Here is a 15,348-nt window from a genome sequence, read left to right as displayed (position 1 = left end):
AGTTGGTGTTAAATGTTGGTAACAGGATAACAGGACATGGTATCAATCTCACTTTCCAACATATACCAAGCAGTTTATGTGTGGACTGGGTGGTGAAACCCTGTATATTTTTGCACTAAACAGACCTGCTTTTTCTTGTAGGTCAATGGGTGTGGTGTTGTTACTGTAGTCTTTCTGTAACAGAGCCAGCAGTACAAAACTCCAGTCATTTATAATCAGGCTTAACCTTACCTAATATAGGTACATGGTGAAGGTTAATGTTACACAAAACTTATGTCAAACTGCTCTACTTTGCATAATGTTCTTTTTCTCTGAAAAGAATACCAGAATGATATTATCAGTAGTAGCTGTCCCCATATTAGTCACCTCTAAGTCAGACCAGGACTAAATTAAAAGCTAACGTACACTGTTGTTTACCTGAATGATCTACCATAAATTTCAGGTGAAATGCCTCACTATGAGTGACATATGCATGTGTCTCACTATGGAAAATCACATGTGTCTCACAGTGGAAAACGGCATGTATCTCACAGTGGAGACTGACATGTCTCATGGTGGAGAATGACACGTCTTGTGGTGGAGAATGACATGTGTCTCACAATGTAAAATGATGGGTCTCACAGAGGAAAGCGACATGTGTCGCACAGTGGAGACCGACATATGTCTCACAGCGGAGACTGACATGTCTCGTGGTGGAGAATGACATGTCTCATGGTGGAGAATGACATGTGTCTCACAATGTAAAATGATGGGTCTCACAGTGGAAAGCGGCATGTGTCACACAGTGGAGACCGACATATGTCTCACAGCGGAGACTGACACGTCTCGTGGTGGAGAATGACATGTGTCTCACAAAGGAGAATGACATGTGTCTCACAGTGGAGACCGACATGTGTCTCACGGTGGAGAATGACATGTGTCTCAGTGGAGACAGACATGTGCCTCACAGTGGAGACAGACATATGTCTCACACTGGAGACCGACATGTCTCACAGTGGTGACCAACATATGTCTCACAGCGGAGACTGACATGTCTCGTGGTGGAGACTGACATGTGTCTCACGGTGGAGAATGACATGTGTCTCACGGGGAGACAGACATGTGTCTCACAGTGGAGACCGACATGTGTCTCACGGTGGAGACCGACATGTCTCGTGGTGGAGAATGACATGTGTCTCAAGGGGAGACAGACATGTGTCTCGCAGTGGAGAATGACATGTGTCTCACGGGGAGACAGACATGTGTCTCACAGTGGAGAATGGCATATGTCTCACAGAGGAGACTGACATGTGTCTCACAGTGGAGAATGACATGTGTCTCACACTGGAGACTGACGTGTCTCACAGTGGAGAATGACATGTGTCTCACAGTGGAGATCGGCATGTGTCTCACGGTGGAGACTGACATGTCTCACAGTGGAGAATGACATGTGTCTCACAGTGGAGACCGGCATGTCTCACAGTGGTGACCAACATATGTCTCACAGAGGAGACTGACATATGTCTCATAGTGGAAACCAACAAGACACATGAGTGAATAAAGATCTCGGTCAGGTACTGTACATGTTCTCATATTGTTACCACACGGAACCAAACCTAATGTCCAAGGCTTGTGTGACAATGTGCATGTAAGCATTAGTTAACTGATCATGAAATTCCTTCAAGAACACCACCTTCTACACCATTTTAGTCCTTTAATCATTAAAGATAAGAGAGGTCATACGGAATCTTTAAATTCCAAAAAAAATCCCTACACTACATAAGCATTATATTTGTGATACAACATGTCCATGAGTTAATTTTCAGAATAAATATCTTAAAGTAAGATTAAGAATTGCAAGCAGTACATGTACTGAGTGTTAATCTCCGGTCAAACTTTGATGCAAGCAATGAACAAGGAGCCATAGCTCTGTATATAGTGAACCAGACATCTGAATTTTATCTATGATGATTCTCAACCCAGTTTGGTAATTTTATGTGATACAGTACATGAGATATGCCCCGAACAGTGTTAAGCATGGTAACAAAGGGTCATAACTCTGTATATAGTGAACCAGACATCTGAATTTTGTCTATGTTGATTCTCAACCCAGTTTGGTAATTTTATGTGATACAGTACATGAGATATGCCCCGAACAGTGTTAAGCATGGTAACAAAGGGCCATAACTCTATATATAGCGGACAACAGAGATATGATTTTTGTCTATGATTTATGACCTGTTTGGTAATTATATGTGATACAGTACATGAGATATGCCTGGGACAGTCTAAACATACAAACATAGCTGACCAGAAATCTGATGATTCCTTACCAGTTTGGTAATTATATATGATACAGTACACAAGACTATGCCCCAGAAAGTAAGTATGGACACAAAGGGACATGGCTGACCTCTCTGTCCCCAAGGGTAACACCAGTCTCATTTATATAAAATATGATATCCCACCCCAATGATGTCCACATGTAAAAAGTAATTATAATTTGATAGCAGCATGCAGCATAAGCACAAACTAGGCAATATATTATCAGTGTCAATCTTCTCAATTCAACACAGATGAAATCAGTCTCATGCTTTCATAAGTATCTGTTAACTGAACTTGGGCTGATAACATGCCATGAAATATCAGTCAACATAATACTGTGGGTTTTCATTTCACCTTCCCTTCTAAATAAGGAACATTGAAAAAGTATAAGTGATTACTCCCGAATTTTAGTTTAATAACTCCCACAAAACACTTCAGTAGTGCATTTTAACACACCATAATCAATTCTCGATTGTCAATGAAATGATTTATATGGATATTGATCACTGACCTGTTACCTGTAATTAGGGTACATCTACAGGTAAAGTGAAATCAACATCTTTAATTTGTATATATGGTAATTCGGGAAATAAAGAGTCTATATAAATAAAGGTTAATCAAAACTACTAATACGAGTGTCCAATGTAGCTTTAATTAAGGGGATGTATCAGTACTACCTGTATAGGGTCTACATTTACCTGTAATTAAGGGGATGTATCAGTACTACCTATATAGGGTCTACATTTACCTGTAACTAAGGGGATGTATCAGTACTACCTGTATAGGGTCTACATCTACCTGTAATTAAGGGGAGATATCAGTACTACCTGTATAGGGTCTACATTTACCTGTAATTAAGGGGATGTATCAGTACTACCTATATAGGGTCTACATTTACCTGTAATTAAGGGGATGTATCAGTACTACCTATATAGGGTCTACATCTACCTGTAATTAAGGGGATATATCAGTACTACCTGTATAGGGTCTACATCTACCTGTAATTAAGGGGATATATCAGTACTACCTGTATAGGGTCTACATCTACCTGTAATTAAGGGGATATATCAGTACTACCTGTATAGGGTCTACATCTACCTGTAATTAAGGGGATATATCAGTACTACCTATATAGGGTCTACATCTACCTGTAATTAAGGGGATATATCAGTACTACCTATATAGGGTCTACATCTACCTGTAATTAAGGGGATGTATCAGTACTACCTGTATAGGGTCTACATCTACCTGTAATTAAGGGGATGTATCAGTACTACCTATATAGGGTCTACATCTACCTGTAATTAAGGGGATGTATCAGTACTACCTATATAGTGCCTACATCTACCTGTAATTAAGGGGAGATATCAGTACTACCTATATAGGGTCTACATCTACTTGTAATTAAGGGGAGATATCAGTACTACCTATATAGGGCCTACATCTACCTGTAATTAAGGGGATTGATCAGTATACGTACTACCTGTATAGGGTCTACATCTACCTGTAATTAAGATATAGATAAAAGACATTACCTGTCATGATAGATGATAAAAGCTGCTGAAGGTCCGCCATTTCTGGCCCAAGGAATTCAAGCGCAGTAGCCGGTAACTGCGAGTTCACTGGTGCATGACCAGGGGACGGAGAGGTTAGAGGAGACGCAACATCAGGGGTGGAAACAACATCCAAAGCTTCAGGAATCAACTGCAAGAAAAGTGTACGCTGTGCATGCCACGAAATCCACTCATAACAATGGAGCATCACACACAGAAAAAAGAAAAACACAGGAGGATGGGAGACAGGATACAAGTCAGAGGATTCGGAATGTAAGGAAAGGGAAGAGGAGGAATAAGACAAATATTGTAGAGGATATGGGAGAGGAAGAATACGAAAAACATTGTAGAGGATGTGGGAGAGAAGCATTCATGCTGTTACTGGTATGATGATATAGAAACAGAAGAGTACTGATGACTGCAGTAGTATATGGATACAGAGATCTTTAGTATGATGTTGGCAGTAGATATATAAATTGTTTGTATTATTGTAAATCTTGACTGACAGTAATCATTCATGCTTTATAGGTGGATGGTGAGTTATAAGGGTATAACAGCAGTGAACCATTCCAGTCATCACCAATGCTGATTAGTAATGCTTCAAACTTAAACACTAATCTTAGGATGTAAAAACTGAAAACAATATTTTAACAGATACAATGCATGCTACACACAGGTATATGGGTGGCATTGTGTATTTTGAGACAATTACAATGCAGCCTGTTTTTTTTTTTTATCAACTCCCCATGATCAGTCTCCTATTTTGCTAGGACTGTGACCCATCAACCCCATCTCAGTGTCAGTGGTAAATAAAGTCAGAAATCTCTTTGATGTTTATCTCAAATATTTTATTACTTCAAGTCTTTAATCAATATAAGGATTTATATGTATACAGCAAACTTCCAACAGGTATGTATCTATAAACTGTGGTTAGGTATAGTGTATTGTCCGACATGTAACTGTGACAGACTTCCAACAGGTATTTATCTATAAACTGTGGTTAGGTATAGTGTATTGTCTGACATGTAACTGTGACAGACTTCCAACAGGTATTTATCTATAAACTGTGGTTATAGTGTATTGTCTGACATGTAACTGTGACAGACTTCTAACAGGTATTTATCTATAAACTGTGGTTATAGTGTATTGTCTGACATGTAACTGTGACAGACTTCCAACAGGTATTTATCTATAAACTGTGGTTAGGTATAGTGTATTGTCTGACATGTAACTGTGACAGACTTCCAACAGGTATCTATCTATAAACTGTGGTTAGGTATAGTGTATTGTCTGACATGTAACTGTGACAGACTTCCAACAGGTATTTATCTATAAACTGTGGTTATAGTGTATTGTCTGACATGTAACTGTGACAGACTTCTAACAGGTATTTATCTATAAACTGTGGTTATAGTGTATTGTCTGACATGTAACTGTGACAGACTTCCAACAGGTATTTATCTATAAACTGTGGTTAGGTATAGTGTATTGTCTGACATGTAACTGTGACAGACTTCCAACAGGTATCTATCTATAAACTGTGGTTAGGTATAGTGTATTGTCTGACATGTAACTGTGACAGACTTCCAACAGATATTTATCTATAAACTGTGGTTAGGTAGTGTATTGTCTGACATGTAACTGTGACAGACTTCCAACAGATATTTATCTATAAACTGTGGTTAGGTAGTGTATTGTCTGACATGTAACTGTGATAGACTTCCAACAGGTATTTATCTATAAACTGTGGTTAGGTATAGTGTATTGTCTGACATGTAACTGTGACAGACTTCCAACAGGTATTTATCTATAAACTGTGGTTAGGTAGTGTATTGTCCGACATGTAACTGTGACAGACTTCCAACAGGTATATTTATCTATAAACTGTGGTTAGGTAGTGTATTGTCTGACATGTAACTGTGACAGACTTCCAACAGGTATTTATCTATAAACTGTACATGTGGTTAGGTAGTGTATTGTCTGACATGTAACTGTGACAGACTTCCAACAGGTATTTATCTATAAACTGTGGTTAGGTAGTGTATTGTCTGACATGTAACTGTGACAGACTTCCAACAGGTGTTTATATTTATCTATTAACTGTGGTTAGGTATACAGTGTATTGTCTGACATGTAACTGTGACAAACTTCCAACAGATATTTATCTATAAACTGTGGTTAGGTAGTGTATTGTCCGACATGTAACTGTGACAGACTTCCAACAGGTATTTATCTATAAACTGTGGTTATAGTGTATTGTCTGACATGTAACTGTGATAGACTTCCAACAGGTATGTATCTATAAACTGTGGTTAGGTATAGTGTATTGTCTGACATGTAACTGTGATAGACTTCCAACAGGTATGTATCTATAAACTGTGGTTAGGTAGCTATAGTGTATGGTCTGACATGTAACTGTGACAGACTTCCAACAGATATTTATCTATTAACTGTGGTTAGGTAGTGTATTGTCCGACATGTAACTGTGACAGACTTCAAACAGGTATTTATCTATAAACTGTGGTTATAGTGTATTGTCTGACATGTAACTGTGACAGACTTCCAACAGGTATTTATCTATAAACTGTGGTTAGGTAGTGTATTGTCTGACATGTAACTGTGACAGATTTCCAACAGATATTTATCTATAAACTGTGGTTAGGTAGTGTATTGTCTGACATGTAACTGTGACAGATTTCCAACAGGTATTTATCTATAAACTGTGGTTAGGTAGTGTATTGTCTGACATGTAACTGTGACAGACTTCCAACAGGTATTTATCTATAAACTGTGGTTAGGTATAGTGTATTGTCTGACATGTAACTGTGACAGACTTCCAACAGGTATTTATCTATAAACTGTGGTTATAGTGTATTGTCTGACATGTAACTGTGACAGACTTCCAACAGGTATTTATCTATAAACTGTGGTTAGGTATAGTGTATTGTTTGACATGTAACTGTGACAGACTTCCAACAGATATTTATCTATAAACTGTGGTTAGGTACAGTATATTGTCTGACATGTAACTGTGACAGACTTCCAACAGGTATTTATCTATAAACTGTGATTATAGTGTATTGTCTGACATGTAACTGTGACAGACTTCCAACAGGTATTTATCTATAAACTGTGGTTAGGTAGTGTATTGTCTGACATGTAACTGTGATAGACTTCCAACAGGTATTTATCCATAAACTGTGGTTAGGTATAGTGTATTGTCTGACATGTAACTGTGACAGACTTCCAACAGGTCTATTTATCTATTAACTGTGGTAAGGAACAATGTATTTCTCACAAACAGCCTGACTTAAGTCACAAACATTAATATTGCTGTAGACTTTAATAATCACAAACCCCATCTTAAACTTGAATCACAAACATGGCCGTAAACTTAAATCAAACATCACAGTAGACTCAAATCAAAAACTTTGTTGTAGACTTCAATCACAAATGTCACATTAGTCTTAGATCACAAACTTCGTCATAGACTTAAATAAAAAATGTCACCTTATAGACTTCAATCACAAATGCCATCGTAATCCAAAATCAAAAACATCAATGTAGACTTAAATCACAAATTTTACCTAAGACTTAAAATCACAAACCCCCATCTCGTAGACCTAAATCACAAATGTCATTGTAGACTTAAATCACAAATTTTACCTTAGACTTAATCACAAACCCCATCTCGAAGACTTAAATCACAAACGTCATCGTAGACTTGAATCACAAACTTTGCCTTAGACTTAAATCACAAAATTTTAATCACAAATGTCACTGTAGACTTAAATCACAAACCCCATTGCAGATTGAAATCACAAACTTCGCCGTGGAATTAACTTACATATGTCGTCATCAACTTAAATCACAAACGTCATCAAAGACTTGAATCATTTACAATTTACAACCACATATCTTAAAACATATCAAGTGATATTTCCGAATACAGATATATTGTGTTTGTTTTATATTTCTTATGAACTTTTATTAACTTTTGAAATATTAAAGAGAATAATGCATAGTACATAAATATGCATATCACAATTACTGTAAAAAATAAACTTTATATCATTGTGTGTATCTTCTACAGCCAAATGCAAGTATTGTAAGCATGCTTACATCTACAAACGACCATGCTGTTATATGTACATGGGGATTATATAGTAAATACCATCTGTGATATTTCAGTATATTGACACAACAAACAATATATTCATGCATAAATTATAAAAGAGTGCTTTAATTGGTTACACATGAAGGATCCTCTATAATCTATTGTATGACTACACATGGCACCTGCACTATAATTAAAGATGTCTCCAGCCACATAACTAGGTACAAACTCACTGGCACTGTACAACAGGTGTCTCCAGCCACATAACTAGGTACAAACTCACTAACACAGTACAACAGGTGTCTCCAGCCACATAACTAGGTACAAACTCACTGTCACAGTACAACAGGTGTCTCCAGCCACAAACTATAGGTTCAAACTCACTGCCACTGTACAACAGGTGTCTCCAGCCACATAACTAGGTACAAACTCACTGACACAGTACAACAGGTGTCTCCAGCCACATAACTAGGTACAAACTCACTGACACACTGACACAGTACAACAGGTGTCTCCAGCCACATAACTAGGTACAAACTCACTGACACACTGACACAGTACAACAGGTGTCTCCAGCCACATAACTAGGTACAAACTCACTGACACAGTACAACAGGTGCCCCTAGCCACATAACTAGGTACAAACTCACTGACACAGTACAACAGGTGTCTCCAGCCACAAACTATAGGTACAAACTCACTGACACAGTACAACAGGTGCCCCTAGCCACATAACTAGGTACAAACTCACTGCCACAGTACAACAGGTGTCTCCAGCCACATAACAAGGTACAAACTCACTGTCACAGTACAACAGGTGTCTCCAGCCACATAACTAGGTACAAACTCACTGGCACTGTACAACAGGTGTCTCCAGCCACATAACTAGGTACAAACTCACTAACACAGTACAACAGGTGTCTCCAGCCACATAACTAGGTACAAACTCACTGTCACAGTACAACAAGTGTCTCCAGCCACAAACTATAGGTACAAACTCACTGCCACTGTACAACAGGTGTCTCCAGCCACATAACTATAGGTACAAACTCACTGTCACAGTACAACAGGTGTCTCCAGCCACATAACAAGGTACAAACTCACTGCCACAGTACAACAGGTGTCTCGAGCCACATAACTAGGTACAAACTCACTGACAAAGTACAACAGGTGTCTCCAGCCACAAACTATAGGTACAAACTCACTGACACAGTACAACAGGTGTCTCCAGCCACATAACTAGGTACAAACTCACTGACACAGTACAACAGGTGTCTCCAGCCACATAACTAGGTACAAACTCACTGTCACAGTACAACAGGTGTCTCAAGCCACATAACAACAAGGTACAAACTCACTGACACAGTACAATTGGTGTCTCCTGCAGCCACACAACAACTGCCAGTATAGCTACAAACTCATCCACAATACAACAGGTGTCTCCAGCCATACAAAAACTTGGTACACTCACTTTCACAGTACAACAGGTGTCTCATGCCCAACAACAACTATATATATATATACTCACTGTCTCAGTACAACACCTACAAACACCTGTCTGTTATATATACCTCTCTGTTGATTTATACTTTTCAGATCTAGATTTTCTGTAAGAAATATGTATTAAGCTAAAGAAGCAGGGCAGTTGTTGTACATATACATGTTTTAATTTAAACATGTAGCTCTGTATTAAATATTTCATTCTGATTATATACAGCCTTACATGTATTACAACGAGTACAGCTAAAGGTTGATTTGATAAAAATCAAATTCATTAAATATCTTGACACATTTCAATATTTGAGACAAAAAAAGAAAACCTTTTTCAATGTCTGATGTGGATGGGAAGAATTTGATGTACTTTCTCTATACAGGAATAGCCATCTCACAGAGGGCAATCTCATAACACTTACATCCTGCAGCCAGAGCTGTGCCAGGCCTTATCCTAACATATATATATATGTATTAAAGTACATACATAGCTGATAGACTTCCCACCTGTTGTTCTCCTCAGAGTAGGAGGGGTCATCTCCACAACCAATCACCATGCTAACACATGAATACACAAACATTACTAGGCTGCTTCAACAGGTTTATTTTAGAACTGACAGTATTAAGTCTCTGGAGTCTCTGTTTTGACCATGGCTCAAGTTTTTTGCACTCTTCTCTAAAATGTTTCGAGAGCTATGGGGAAATTTCAAATAACACAAAAATTTATGTATTGAATGATGTTTCTTGTTAATATTCGTTGAAATATTCTGACTCAATCCTGAATACTTTGAGATTCTATTGTTCTGATAATACATTTCATTGTTTTGATAGTATCTAAAATGATCACAACCCCAACTAACATTCTGGACACTGACCACTGTCAACTTAGACTAGTGCTTCCTCGAGATAAAAAATTAGACTCAGTTGTAATACTTCCTCAAAAACTCTACTGAACACTATAACATGTTTTCCAAAGCCTATGTAAAAGTAACCACTATAAGCTACCTTATCACTATATTGAGACAATAAAATTACCACAAGTTTTAACACATTTAGACTCTGTTTAATTTATAATACATGTGTATACATAGGTACACCAGCTGGATTAGGTTACCAGTGTTTCTGTGATGATTAAAGATTAAGAAAACACAAACATTCTTAATGCGGAATTTTCACTGAACTTGTCGATTCACATATACAGTATTCAACTGTTTTTTGCTGTTGATGTAAAATAGCATAAAAAACATCTTATATTGTTTTCTTTCACCATAAATTTTCAGTTTTTACCAGTATAATACTATGTATGTGTTGTCACAAAACCATTTTCAGGGTATTCTGAATGTGACCTTACTTTAGCCATGATAGATTTCCAGATATATATACATAGGTTGGTGCTTTATTTATATCAGGTTAAACATATAACCAACCCCCACCTCCTGAACCTTGTACCCAAAACATGCAGCCTTTAGTAGATCCTGATAGTGTTGTATAGAACACTTAATATGTACTGTGTGAACACGATTATCAAATACATTTTACTAAAATGTTCCACCAGTCAACAGTTAGTTTGGAGAGTCTGCATATACAATTTGAAACATTCTTAACATCTTTATTTTTCAATTTGAATAACTGACCCACTTTTTTCAGTAAATAGATACTCATTACCATTATCACAATATTATCAGAAAATCTTGTACCAGGATAACACAGTAGTATGAAGACCATGCTAAAACTACAAGATACATGTACACTGTTTTCAAATAATTTAATTACCTTTTTTCTTAATTATGCAAATTCACACTTATATTAGATAGAAATGACAAAGAAGAACAAATTTCTATTAATAGTATTCAGGTAGAAAGTTTTCTTACTCATATTAGTATGTGGTTATAGATTCTCTACTCGTCCACATAGAAATAGTGTCCATTTAATAGTCTACACAGTGACTGTTACACACTATACCCATATACCATGAATGACAAATGCTAACAAGTATACATTCATATGAGCAAAAGTGAAGATGTGAATCAGATGTTGATGATGAATCTCGACAGTTTCCATGCAATCGCTGATAGCAGAATACTTTGGTGACGGTGATATGATAAACATGGTAATCAGTCTCTGTAATGCTCATGATCAGTGATAGATTTATACAATTGATCAGTCGCAGTTAAGCTTGATGACTGGAGTCCAGGTGAAATAGTGAGTTCTGGTTAATATTTCCTAAGTATATATGGATAAGTTTTGAGAAATCAGGACAACATCTAAGATTTACATGTAATAATCAACTCGCATAATAAATGAGCTCCAAATTCAAATGACGTTTAGAATTATCTTGTTCGTCTTTTCTTCTACATTCAACAAGAAATTGTCCATATTTCTCAAGAAATATCTTTCAGATTTCCAGTTTCCACTGCCCTTTGATCACAGCAGGTAGCATTACATTTCACCTATATCATGAAATAAGCATGCATTTGTTTCTTTTGTGAAAACAGTTCATTTGAAACAATATATACAAATATACCTTTAGTACATATATCAACATTAGTAACATGAAATTAAGACCCTAACTGATGGTATCCAGTGTAATGTTTCCTGCTTCGATCAAAGGTTACAATACTATGGATGTGGAGCTAGGTCGATTGGTCATCAGCCATGATGTATGGAGTAAGACGCAGCGAATGATCAGCCAGTGGCTAAACTCAGACACAGCAGCAGTATATAGCTAGTTTGAAAGTCAGTCAACAGGGAGAGGAAGTCAAAAAGTAAACAGAGACAGAAAACAAAGCAGGTTGAACAGGGAGAAAACACAATAACAAATTATTTCAAAAGAAAATAATCATAAATCATATCAAAAAACAAAACAAAATACAAATAATTCACACATAAAAATAATACTGGGAGTAAACATAAAACAAAAGAACTTAATCTAAAACAGAATGAAGGGAGAATGCTGTCGTATATATCTGTCAATATTGTCATCAGTCAATCCTGTCCAGAGGTTTGGCACATTTATTCTAACAAATTATTTTGAGCCAGAGTTACTTTTATCAATAACAATAGGAATTCATCTCACAACATAAAACATACTTTATTGCACATAGTGTCAAATTGTGATTTTATCAAAAGGACTAATATATTGCAGCTATCCAAAAGGCAGCTATGTCCTCTAAGGGTAAAATAAATAATAGGGCAATAATAATGATAAAAAGCTAGGAGTTTGAAACAGTTTGCATGTCAAACACAGTCCCTCCCTTCATTTTGCATTTACACAAACCTGCGCGGGCTTCCTCATCGGGGAGGAGGAATCTGTACCAGCAGACTGCCGCCCCGCCCCGCCACTCCCATGCACCACACTCACAGGTATGTGCACAGCTTTAGGTGTTGCACGATTACTTGTGTCATTTGGGGTGTCTTTGCACACCGAGACCCCAACTTTGGGGGGAGGGGCCGGCTTCCCTGGAACTGGGGAGTTCAACACAGGCTTGTTGGGGGGCAGAGGGGGCGGTGTACCCCTGCCAAGTGGGACCATTTTACGTGGAGAGGTGTTGGCAGCACTGATATTTGGATTATTAGCGTTTTGAGAGGCTACATTTACAGTCAACATTTTGCCTCCAGATGATATAACAGCAGAGGACCCTGGGGAGATACCAATTCTCGTGCCAGCCCCTCTGTAGTTCTCCGATTTGTCAACAGATACAGCCCCAACAGGGCCTACTCTCATTTCAGACGAATCTCCTCCACTCAAAGAACCCCTTTCTGGGGAACGGGCAGGGGAGTTAACTCCATAACGCACAGTCTTTAGAACAGCATTTTCTCCAATTCCTGCTGGAGAATATGATCTATCTTCTGAGATTCGAACTCCTCCATCCACAACAAGTGGTTTTGAAGATTTTGGCACAGGTTTACCTATCGTGGGACTAACTACAGTAAGAGTGGCTCCTCCTAGCCTTTCTGTACCTCCTCGAGCAGGAGAAGACTTCACCTCTATGTTCTGTAGAGAATCTTTGGCTGTGGTAGCTGCTGTCGCCAGCTGTTTCTGAAGTGCATCCACCTGCATTTGTAGAATATCTACCTGGGACTGTAGTTCTTTGTTTTTTGTATCACTTTTACTAAGACGATTTTTCAATTGTTCTCGTTCTAGATCAAAGTCATTCAGTTGCTTCTCCATGGAAGCCTCCATTTTAAGGGATTTCTTACTTTCTTGCACAAGGCCCTCAGCCATTGTTATTGTTTTGTTTTTTTCATCCTTTAACAACTGATCATATTGATTGCACTTCTGTCTATCAATGACAAGTCTTTCAATTAATTTTTTTTGTTCTTTAATTAGCATAACAGCCACCTGTTTATGTTTCACAGAATTAGCACGTTCTTCCTCTAAGCTTGCAAGTGTCTTTTTAAGATCCTTCTCCAGTTTTTTATTTTGACCTTTTTCATAATCAATCTGCAGAAGAAAACCAAAGGTATTCAAAACATCAATAAATTGTTCAGCTGTAGGAGTGGAAACAATGGCGCAAAATCAAATGTTGTTTATAAATTTAAAATTAGTTTATTTTGTATCAAGACCATACCTCCTGACGAAGACGCTCTCTCTCCTTCTCAAGCATGTATGTGACGTCGTCACCCTGAGCTGTGTCCTGAGCGTGCTTTCTCTTCTCATCTTCCAACTCACTACATACCTACAGCAGATAAAAATCACTTAGTTAATCCCATCAACTTGTGTAATAATGATCGTCCTTTTAGACCTTTTCCACATTTATAATTATTTCTGCTTTTCTGTTATTTAATAATAGCAATTTTTCCTTTGAAGTGGTCCAAACAAACATCATAGCTTATGCCTATACATAGCTATCTTTGTTCTTAGTACCTGTGTCTACTTGTGTGATAATAAAAAGATGATCAAAAAAGGTTCATTAATTTTATTTGCTTTCAAAATTATGCAATGACTGAATACAACAAATTTTCTGACCTTTGCAACTTGCCATTTTACCTGTCATCTGCAATTCGTTGACAAGATTTCAATGGAATAAATGATGTATAACATTATCTTTTTTAAAAACATTTCAGTCATAGATCATTGATGTAGATGTAGATCAATAACAGATTTAAAACATATTTTCAGAAACTAGGTATCTATATTCTTACCAAGATACGTAATGTCACCAAACACATACCTTGTGGTAACGTTTCTCTGCAGTGGCTAGCTGTTCCCTCATCTTTAGTTGGGCCTTTCGCTGTGTAGCAATGAGATTCTCCAGTTGTGCCAACTGGTTGTCATACATTGATTTAATGGCCGACTCATCAAAAGTGTTGTCTTTCATGTTATCAGAATCTCTTTGTAACGCCTGGAAGGGGTCACCTAAACCAAAACGACCATATTTGGCCTGGTACAGCAATTGTTTTGCCTTCTCTGCCTATAAACATAAATCAAAAGATATGCATTCAAAATTGGTTATCAACGTTGATAACAAGCTTGAAACCAATTAATAATGATAACATGCAAGATTCAAGGCAGACAATAGTTAAAATGACTTAAGATATCTTTTGTGTTGACCTTGAGTTTGACCTTGAGGTCAGTTACATGGACCCCAGAGGTGCATGTGATAAGCCCATTTCTTATGTGTTATGTATTCATCTGATCAGGCCCCAGTCTCATCAACATTCTATCAACACGGACATGGATAGACATGGACAGATATGGATAGACATGGACAGACATGGATAGACATGGACAGACATGGATGGACATGGACAGACATGGATAGACATGGATAGACATGGACAGATATTGATAGACATGGATGGACATAGATGGACATGGACAGATATGGATAGACATGGACAGACATTGATAGGCGTGGATAGACATGGACAGATATTGAT

At 37.6% G+C, this 15,348-nt stretch overlaps 1 protein-coding gene across 1 annotated transcript in view; it reads right to left on the bottom strand.

The window, feature by feature from the left end:
- Nucleotides 1-15,348, bottom strand: part of LOC117331024 (cortactin-binding protein 2-like) — a 59,035-nt gene that overhangs the window by 38,881 nt on the left and 4,806 nt on the right. Inside the window, exons 3-6 of the mRNA XM_033889617.1 lie at nucleotides 14,640-14,879; nucleotides 14,037-14,144; nucleotides 12,737-13,909; nucleotides 3,840-4,197 (exon numbers count right to left, since the gene is read on the bottom strand). Coding sequence (XP_033745508.1) covers nucleotides 3,840-4,197; nucleotides 12,737-13,909; nucleotides 14,037-14,144; nucleotides 14,640-14,879 — 1,879 coding nt within the window. The remainder of the gene's footprint in view (nucleotides 1-3,839; nucleotides 4,198-12,736; nucleotides 13,910-14,036; nucleotides 14,145-14,639; nucleotides 14,880-15,348) is intronic.

The sequence above is a fragment of the Pecten maximus genome, chromosome 7 (assembly GCF_902652985.1).
Source record: "Pecten maximus chromosome 7, xPecMax1.1, whole genome shotgun sequence".
Lineage (NCBI taxonomy): Eukaryota > Metazoa > Mollusca > Bivalvia > Pectinida > Pectinidae > Pecten > Pecten maximus.
The sequence above is the reverse complement of the archived record's forward strand: the minus strand, read 5'-3'. Positions and strand labels throughout refer to the sequence as shown.